Source organism: Poeciliopsis prolifica, unplaced genomic scaffold (assembly GCF_027474105.1).
Source record: "Poeciliopsis prolifica strain line A6 unplaced genomic scaffold, Auburn_PproV2 SCAFFOLD061, whole genome shotgun sequence".
Lineage (NCBI taxonomy): Eukaryota > Metazoa > Chordata > Actinopteri > Cyprinodontiformes > Poeciliidae > Poeciliopsis > Poeciliopsis prolifica.
Window position 1 is genome coordinate 1,916,338 of NW_026562436.1, and position 10,158 is coordinate 1,926,495.

At 37.9% G+C, this 10,158-nt stretch overlaps 1 protein-coding gene across 1 annotated transcript in view; it reads right to left on the reverse strand.

Annotated features, from left to right (window-relative positions):
* Positions 1-7,320, reverse strand: part of ogdhb (oxoglutarate dehydrogenase b) — a 17,834-nt gene extending 10,514 nt beyond the window's left edge. Inside the window, exons 1-4 of the mRNA XM_055060646.1 lie at positions 7,162-7,320; positions 5,277-5,704; positions 3,036-3,224; positions 2,132-2,225 (exon numbers count right to left, since the gene is read on the reverse strand). Of these exons, the coding sequence (XP_054916621.1) occupies positions 2,132-2,225; positions 3,036-3,224; positions 5,277-5,510 (517 nt within the window). The 5' untranslated portion in view covers positions 5,511-5,704; positions 7,162-7,320. The remainder of the gene's footprint in view (positions 1-2,131; positions 2,226-3,035; positions 3,225-5,276; positions 5,705-7,161) is intronic.
* Between the last annotated feature and the right edge of the window lie 2,838 nt (positions 7,321-10,158).

The window sequence follows — 10,158 nt, forward strand, 5'->3', positions numbered from 1 at the left end:
TTATTCACTTTGTGTGTTTGTGATTTTTCGATGTAAAGTACTTTGAACTAGCTTGTTGCTGAGAAGCTAAACTATGTAATTGGTCAAACTGTAAACACACATGGTGGCTGTTGTTTAAGCGTACCTATTCACAATGAGCCTGACTTTCTTGAAATCTTTAAAGTACTTTTGAACAACATGTCTGAAATTTTCTAAAGGTTTTTCTTCAGACTTTGGAAAATGACTCACATTATTCCAGTGCAGTGTTTTCACCGATCCACTAACCTTTGACATGTTAGCTAGGGGAATATCATTTTTAACTTACATCTTTGGACAATTAGTTTCAGTGACTCATGTTTCCAACTTAATTTGTTCAACCTATGAAAATCTTTTACGTTTTCATATTTTCAGCACAAAGAGATACAAATCTCTTTGTGGGCTAAAATTCACCAATCCTTACTTATTGTCAGAATAATGTGGAATAATTTCTCACTGGGTGTTTACTGCAGAAGATGGGCCACAAGCTGAACAACATCAACCAATCAGAGCGCACAGATCATTCGGGAGCCACAAAGTGACAAACACACAAACTGCTGGTTAAGGATCCAGTAGAACGCCACACATTTAATTTCAGAGGTCAGATAATGCAGCGACCTTTTGCTGACCTCAGTGACCCCTCTCACTGAAAATGAACAAAACCACAAGTGAGCATGGAAACATCCAATCAGAGGTCAGAACAATCAGCAGGTTGTGAACTCAGAGGCACCGGGCCTTTCATAGGGAACAATGACCACATGTGTAACACTGAACAGCAAACACACACCTTTCACACAGTCCGGTGGATACTTCCTGTTTACAGTACCAGTTTGCTTTTTGCTTTTTTTTTTATTTTATTTTTTTTAGGACCAAACTCTAATATTTCTCTGGCTTTGGTGAAACTGAAAACACACACAGTCTTGACAGAAGCAAAGCGCTGTGAGAGGACACACTGCACAGCTGTGCGTTTACTGAACTGCTGACATCATCATGATAACATGCTTAGCCTATCAGAAGCCAGAGCATCATAAAGCAAGAACATAGTCTTATCTCAGAGGGAACATGGCTTTCTGTACAGGATGTTCAGAAAGCAACTGCAGCAGCACGAGTTCTTGTGACACATGAAAAATTAATGATAACATCACTACCACTGATAATAACCATAATGACAACAAGAAGTAGTAGTTGAGGTTGATAAGGCATCAGTTTTGAGGCAGTGAGGAAGCTTGTGTTTATCTTTCTGATTTATCTGGTTTGCTTAATAGAAAATAATTGTTCCATAAAATCACATTAAGGGTTTATAATTTCAGATAGGCCATAATCTACAGTAATTAATGTTCTCAAATTATTACAGCCATACCCTGACAGTATGATAACAGATCATGTGCACACACAAATTTCAATTTCCGGTATGAAGACTGTTTTCACTGACACTTTCTGGGCTTCCCTAATTACTATTATAGCCAAAGGTTAAATTCTGAAACAATTTATTGCTGTCTTACTGGATCTTTGTTGAGTGTTGAGTGACAGACACAAAACAAATAAATCACTGAATATAAAAAAACATTTATTTGACAGACAGTGTGAAATAAATACAGGATTCACCTATTTAACTTCACAATTTGTCTCATCAACTGATCATTTCCCTCTCCTCGAGGTCGAAGAAGCATCCCCACACCCTCATGCTGCCACCACTATGTTTTTATCTTGGGATGTTGCGTCAGGCTGATATGCAGCGTTACTGTTTGCATCACAAATAGGATTTTAAATTTTGGTGAAGAACTCAAATTTGAGAGTGGTCTTACATTACTTATTAAAACGTTGACTACTTTAATCTCTCTCTCTCTCTCTCTCTCTCTCTCTCTCTCTCTCTCTATCTCTATATATCTCTATATATATATATATATATATATATATATATATATATATATATATATTCAGCCCCCTTGTGTAAATGCTTTGCAAAAGCATCTAGAGATTAGATATCTAGTTCTAGCAGAACATACATTACTAAATAAATTAAGATCCTAAATATACTGACCCAAATTTAAAAGGTAGTCAGAGACGCTTAGTGAAGTGAAATGTAACACAAATGGTGCAGGGCTGTTTTTCTCACCAACATTTTGAAATCCAACAGTACACGGAGCATCATCGAAGTCCACACAGCTGATACCGAGGGGGTCCAGCTTGGCTATGTGATGGCCCCGTACCTGCAGACAGACGGATGAGAGTCGGTGAGGTTAGAATGTCTAAACTCACTCCAGCAGGTCACCTTCATGATGTCAACATGGCTGGCCCAGTTTTCTGCCCTCATATCGGAAGTGGGTTAAAGGGTTTAAACCAGCTGCCTGTTTTACCCGAAGCCAGCTTTCTTCCTCAACAAAATACTTTCAATCTGAAAAGTTTTCTGAACATCTGATGTGTTTGCCCAGATGGAAATAACCTTTATGCAACTTTAAGACTCACTGAAAGGATGTTTAATTAACACAAACAGAGAAAAAAACTGGGAATTCACCAGTTCACTTTTTTTACTTTCGATATCTGAGGTCTATTATTGGCTGATACCGATCTGATACAGAAAAACAACAGAATTTTTTTGTTTTTCAAACAGACATAAATGTGCTGAATTACAAATTTATTTGATAACTCTGCACCAGTACAGCAGAAAGACACTGAAACTAACTACAACAAATTTTTAGAATGATTCAGAAAGTGCAATTAAGAAATTGAAATATATTGTAAAATAAATAAAGTATTATGTTGCTCAGAGCACAAAACAGAAATAAACTGAATTACATTTTATTAGGACCAATAAAATATTAATATAGGATCTGCATATCTAGTTTTCAATCATGTTTTTGTCTTTCTGAAAGTTATAAAGCTTTAAGATATGTGATTATTCATCATGGTGGAGAAAATTCTGCTATGAATGTAGAAGTAACAGTTGTATATATGAGATAAAAGTAAATTTGATATTGATCTGAAACAACATTTATCATACGATAGTGTTTGTTGTTTACCTGATAGGCTCTAATCAGTGACTGCACTGCCAGGTGGTCTTTCACCAGTTTCTCTACATTGGGCTGAGCTCCCATCAGCATCCGGACGCCCGTCGTTCCATCAGAAGGCCTGCTGATCAGCGGAGGGCTTTGGTACGCCGCACCGGGCGGCGCTCCAGCATTTGCATTCCGAAAGAAAATATCCCAAGACTGTGAGGAGAAAAAGAAAAAAAAAACTGCTGTTTTTATGCTCATCTCATTTCCTGGTGGTAAACAGTGACTGGAAGTTTCTGTTCACTGCCAACAGGCTTAGACTGCCCCTCTCAACAAGACACAAGGACTCAGCTACTACCAACCTCAGTCAGTTATGATTTATGTACATTAAGATCATAGAAGTTACTTTATCTGACTAAATCAATCACACACATAGTGCTGCACAATTTCTCTATTACGTTAGTCTTTCAATGCACAGCATGCAGACAGACATATTATCTTGTAAACAAGTACCACTGGTTCAGGTCAAGTTTGACAACATTCCAACATCCGGAAGCAATCAAACCTCACCAGTTTTATCTACGTTTTTGGATTGTTGTAGAAGACTTTTGTTGTTGTTGAAAATGTTTTACTCGCAAAACCAAAACTAAAGTAGATTTACATTAAAATCAGAAGTCACATGAACTGTAGGTAACATCATTAACTAATGAGCATTAACCTCATTCTCCACCTAAGTTTCTAACAGAAGAAGGAAGTAATTAGATTACAGGAGTGAGAAGCTTTTAGGATCAGCTTTCTGTGCTGGATGCTAGCTAACAGTAAGCATGGTGCACGAGTTACTTTACAGCTGCATTCAAACCCTGACAGCAGGCAACTCAATTTGTTAGCTGAAAACTGATTGCTGGTCAAAGCCTATGTTTGACCTTTTTGTGACGTACACTTCCCCACTGTAAAAGTCTGGTCACTGAGCGTAGTTTAATCCATTTAGTGGAGTTCATGAGCTCACTGACAGCTAATGTTTTACTGTTCCACCCAGACATGAAGATCTGCTCTGATGTTTTTGCTGTCTTGTTAAGCATGCGTCATAATAACAAGGTTCGTGGCAGCTCTCATCATTTTCACCAGCACAACAAAACGTATTGTTATAATAACATAATTTGAGGTATTACCAAGAAAGGTGACCTGTTAACTAATAACTATTTTCTTCGACAAAGAAGCTTCACTCCTGTAATAATGTTAATTCTGAGTCTCTACTTCAATAAAAATGCACTCACAAATAAACAGGTGGAGGATCAAAGTCTATGGTGTAAACTTTGACCCACTGAATCCTGGACATTCATCTGTTAGTCCCCAAAATCTCAGCTCGGTTTGGATGCAATCAGTGCAAAGGGCTCAGACCGGATGTGATGACAAATGTGCATAAGGTGAGCAGATCCAGGGGAGAAGGTCATTTACTCCTGAGAGACTAGCGTTCCCTGAATTTTGCCTGTCAGGCAGAGATTGCTAACAGAGAAGCTTCCAGACAGCCAGCAGCTGAAGGAAACGTCAGAAGGACAAACATTCCTGTGATTAAGCTGCGCACTTTGAGTTCTAGTATGTACAAACATGACTGCTGCATATATTTTCTTCTTAATAATGTTTCGTGGGATTCTTCCTTAATATACCATAAAATGCTGCAATGCTTCAAAATGATGTTAATTAAACACAAGGTAATATACTGAACTTCAAACCAAGATTCATTTAGACCTGTCACAAATCAACTGCATGATAAATTAGAAATAACTCTATCATTTCCATTTGCATGATGTACCGTTTTTCTCTTTTTCTACCAAAAACTAGATGATAAAAGTCTTCAGCCTGGGGCTTTGGTTTCAACTATACCCTTTCATGAAGGGCAATTTTGTTTCTCAAGACTTTATAATTCATTTCACTTGTTGTTTCTGTTGTTTTGTTTATTTACTTTGGATAATGTCTTCCAGTTCCAGTGTTAAATGTCCATTAGAGTTTAAAGTTTATTGATTATTGAGGACAAATTCTTCCATTATTGTTCCATTGCCATTATTTTAGTAAAAATGGTCCTAAAACAACAATGTTATTGGTTATTGCAAGAACTTCTGAGACAATTTATTGTACAGTTATCAAAACCTCAAAGTTTTGAAAACCTGTTTGGTTAGGCTGAACAAACACTCCTCCCTTTCACAGTTTTGAACACATGGAATGTCAGTTTTTTTTGTCATTAGCTGCCATCTAATATGTCTGCCTCAGTACCTTATGCACATTCCTAGGATCCTCCAGCCAGGCGAAGTACATCTCCTCCACATAGTTGGAACTGGTGCCGTTGAGAAAAGGTTCAGCAGCCACAGATGCACTCAGGCTCCTCACAGGCTGAAATGTTCTTGCACCTCCTTCCAGCGCCAGCAGTCGGGACTGTGGCGCGCTCTGAGCTGTCTGTGCGGCAGCTAAAGGCCCAAGCCTCGCAACTGTAGTCCTTAAGCGGTGCATGGCCGCAGGTCAGCCACGGCTCCTGACACCCCAACTCTCCTCTTGGAAGAAAAACGCAGCAGAACGTGAAGCGTAAGGAGACCCTGTCAACATGAGATCTTCTCCCGCTCCGTTCCTGGAGGTGTTTTTAAATTGCTGATGCGAGAATTTGTACAGATGTTGCTCCTCACTCTCTCCACAGGTTTCAGTCGAGTCTAAAAAGGACAGAGGTTTATTAAACTCTTCTAAAGAACAATGCAGGGCTGAATTAATACAAATGTCACTCTTCCCACATTGTTTTCCATCATTTTTGAGTTCACTAATTATTCCAAGCTGAAGAAACTGCTGACCAAATGATGAAATACTTGGGCCACTGCAGATAGGAAGAAAAGAGAGGAGGACATTTGTGCCAATAACCTCCAAAATTTTGAGATCAATTTCAGAAATATATCTACAAAAACAAGGAAAATTCTAAAATGTGCTAGAAAAAACTATTGACATTTTTGGATTGATCTCAGAAATTTACTAAAAGAAATCTGAGAAATTTCTATGTGTTTATCAAAAAAATTTCAGAGGTTTTTTTTTTGGGTGGGAATTTACTATCAACCAATCAGTCAATCAAATTTAATTTGTATAGCACATTTCAGCAACAAGGCATTTCAAAGTGCTTTGCTACTTTTCTTATTCCGTCTACAGTGGCTCTAACATGCCATCATAAGACAATGTCAACACAATATCATTTGTCAAATGTGTCAACACTGAAAATGTTCTTTTCAGATCTTACTGGATTTGTGAAATTGTGCCCCTGGGGACACAGTCAGCTGTCCTGATGTGACCACTGAGTTATGACCCAGATGTTTGGTTGTGCAGTAGCAGTTTTTAGGTAGGATTCAATGAAGAAAAAGGAATAAATAAATGAACAAAAATTTCAAAAAATATTTTGGTTCAGACAGCAGAAAGCAAAGTCTTTCATTTCTGAAATGAATTTATTTCATGATGTCAGAGATAACTCTGACCATTGAGACATTTATTCCTGGACTCTCTTTACACCTACAAACCGTAGGAATGGGATTTCAGAGAATCTCAGCAATTTTAAAGCTGCTTTGAACAGAAATCAGTGTTGAAAGCCTTGAGGCATTTCAACACTAGATCTAGTCTAGTGTTGAAATGCAGACTTCAACACAGACTGCTTCATTTAAAAAAAAAAAAAAAAAGAAACATCATAAAGTACAGCAGCCAGGACCAGAGCTAAATGAATATCTCGGTTTGTTGGTTGGTTTGTTGTTCAATATGTTTTCATTGAATAGACTTTGTCAAAGCAGTTACTTTAAATAACAGAAACATTACAGTATTGCTGTAGAATCATCATCTCTGTCGACGTTCACGTCTCATTAACCCCATAAAGTTGTGGCTACGAGGGTCGAGGTGTCAAAGAATAAAACGTCGTAAACGAATCTAAACATTAAAAGTAAAATAATATTAATGTACTATTTACTCCTCAGGCGGGTCTAACTATGACAACTATGTCTAGACTGAAAGCACAACTTTGCTCGAAGACCCGCAAACAAACCGGAAGGTCACGAGGAGGAGACTTTAAACCTTAACGTGTTCAAACAAGTTAAACTCAAGCTGAAACCCGAGGCAGACGAGTTGGTATATTTCGGTTCATTACCTTTTTTTTCCCTTTTTTTTTTTTTTTTGTTCCCTGTCGGTTTCCCGGCGCTTCTCTCGGCCTCGCGCTCCGCCGCTGCTGCTGCTGGGAATCAGCGAGTCCTCCAGGTAGCGCGCGCGGGTGAATGAACGGGTGCGGAACCGCGGGCGGTCGCGCGCCTCGCCTTTCTGTGTGCGGTAAATAGCCGCCGCGTGCGCTCCAGGCTCAATCACTTCACCTCTAAATTGCGTCACGCGGTGATGTAAAAAAAAAAAAAAAAAAGGAAACTCCAATGGAAAGGTGATGAAACACGTTCCTTTGTCAACAACTCCAGTTGTATGGAAATAAGATGCTTAGATGCACAATTGTTCGTCTAAAAAGACAAAAAATAAAATAACATCAATTAGTCTTGTACGGTTTTTATAAAAGAAATACAGTTGCAGTGCCTTCAAACCTAAAAAAAATACAGAAGAAAAAAAGATCAGTTTCTTCTTCAATGCCAAGCGTTTATGAGATATTGACCAAAAACATGTGTGCACAATCACTTCTAATTACAAACTACAAACTACAGAGGAGAAAAATATATAAGAATGCAAGGATAATGCAGTCATTTGTTTATGAGTTCAAAAAGGCTGCTTTGTGTGACAGTGTAGATTTACTTATTTTGCATCATAGTGAAGTGGCTGACAGCTTAGGCTGGAAAGTGTTTAGTGTGATTGTCATAGAAACAGCCTGGGGGAAGAAAATGCTTCGGTTTTGGCCGCTTTATCCAAATGAAAGTTCCCATCGCAGCAGTTTGTGTCCAGGATGTGTGGGATCTGCAGACCTGCTAGCTGTCACAGAATTACACAGTTCAAAAATATTACTTTTTTTCAGTTTTGAAAAAGTAATATTTGAGTCGGATTAAGGAAATCAAACAGCTCCACCTCAGAGATCACACTGAGAGGAAAAATGCTCACTTCTGAGGGACTGAAACATTCTCGTTACAATTAGACATCTGTTTTCCAGAATGCTTTAGAAAAATCTCAATTTGGAAATGAACAGACCGCCTCCTGAAATTTTGCATCCTTGTGCCGGTCATTTTCATGCTAATGTGTATTATAATGAAGTTAGTGTTTTGTCAACAAACCCCAGCGGAGATGCAAAGAAAGTCTTTGTAATACGAGAGGCTGACAGGAAGGAAGACGACAGTTTGGTGAAAGACATTCTGGTCATTTCTTAGAAAGCGAAGCGCTTGGATCTTTGAGCTGCAGTGATCGACAAAGACAGATCGACTTCCAACATTAAATCAATTTAACATGTTGGCATTCAGGCAGAAAAATAACTCGATAAAAAGGTGATGAATGAAATAAGTTAGTGAATATTTTTCACTTTTCACCAAATACATTATGTGCCTGCATTTTTTTATAGGCTACATTTTTTAAGTTTTTGATTTTTTAAGATATTTTGTCTTAAGACATGAACCTATTGGTCTTTACAGTCTATAAAGGGCACAAGGCATTAATGTTAAAAAAAAAAAACAGTCAAGAGACACATGGAAACTGGAAAAAAAATTGCAGAGATTTTCATTTCAAGTAGAAAACAAACAATAAGTATTAGTCATCCACCGCAAACATCTGGCTTTGTGGAGGAGTGAAAGGTTAGTTGGGAAACAGAGCAAACATCTCAGGTGAGGCATTATGATCAGATGAGACCAAAATTAAACATCTACATTCAAAACGTCTGTGGAGGAAAAACCTTTACACCTTTCCATTTGAAGCAAGGTGGTGGCAGCATCATTCTGTGACCTCAGCAACTGTGAAGGAATATTTGAAGACAACTGTTTGCTAGGAGAAAAGATGGAGAAATCGAGCCTAAACACACCAGCCACCATTGAACGGCTCAGGTCTGTCACAGTCTGTCACAGTTGATATGGAGGAAGCAGGACCAAAACACAGACAGGAAACTCAGGAAACAAATAGTAGCTGCGTTTCCATTGACCATATCATTTTGCATTATGACAATTTGAAAATAAATTTGCCCACTGGATTCAAAATGTTCTTTTCTCGATGAAAGGTTTGGGTGCTGGGATGAGGTGATTTTTTTGGCTGAAAATTTGTTATCTTCGCAAAAACTGCAACAGAAACACACGTCACATGATCAACAACCAGATGTTGCCGCCAGCGAAAACCACAAAGAAGAAGATGCCAGGAAGTAATTGGAGGATGATGGAGCAGCATGTTGACTATATATGGAATCAATATTGACTATATATGGAATATATATGGACTATATATGGAATCAATGATGGACATAGAAAACCGGGAAGTTTAAATAACGAGGGATGAGAAGAAAATGATATTAAATCAGGTGACTGGAAAGAGCTGCGAACAGAGCAAACTGGCAGGCTGAGGGAAGACGAATAACGAACACAAGAACAGAGACAACAAATCAGAGGAGAGAAAAACAACAATGTTCTAAGAGAGCAAAATCCAAAGGAACCAAGAGGAGAATAAAATAATTAAATCGAAAAATAAAAATATAAAAGAATTATGTATTTTGTAGGATGACAGAATAAGGACAGTACAATCCTCTATATTGTATAATGAATACAAAGGACTGAACAAAACAAGATTAAACCTAATGAATAAAAATAAACAAGAAAAATATAAATACTTAAACATCTCTGTTTTCATCCAAGCATCATAAGATATTTGTTTATGGTCTAGTCAAAGTCCAGCCCTAAATCTAATTGCCACAACTGGATATTTAGAGATGCTCTTCTATACGCTTGAGATATTTTGTAAAGAAGAATGAGACATCCCTGCTGACCTGCAGCTGTGACTGACTGAAAGATGGCTGAGTACAAATGTAGTTCAAGCTTTTCTGATTTTTATTTGTAAAAAAAAAAGAAAAAAAAAAAAGTAAATCCAGGCATTGTTTTCCCTGTAACACATTCTGTTGTGTTGGTTCATCAGATGAAATCCTAACAAATGGGGCTGTAGCATGGCAAAATGTAAAAAACATTTCCAGCTGTAT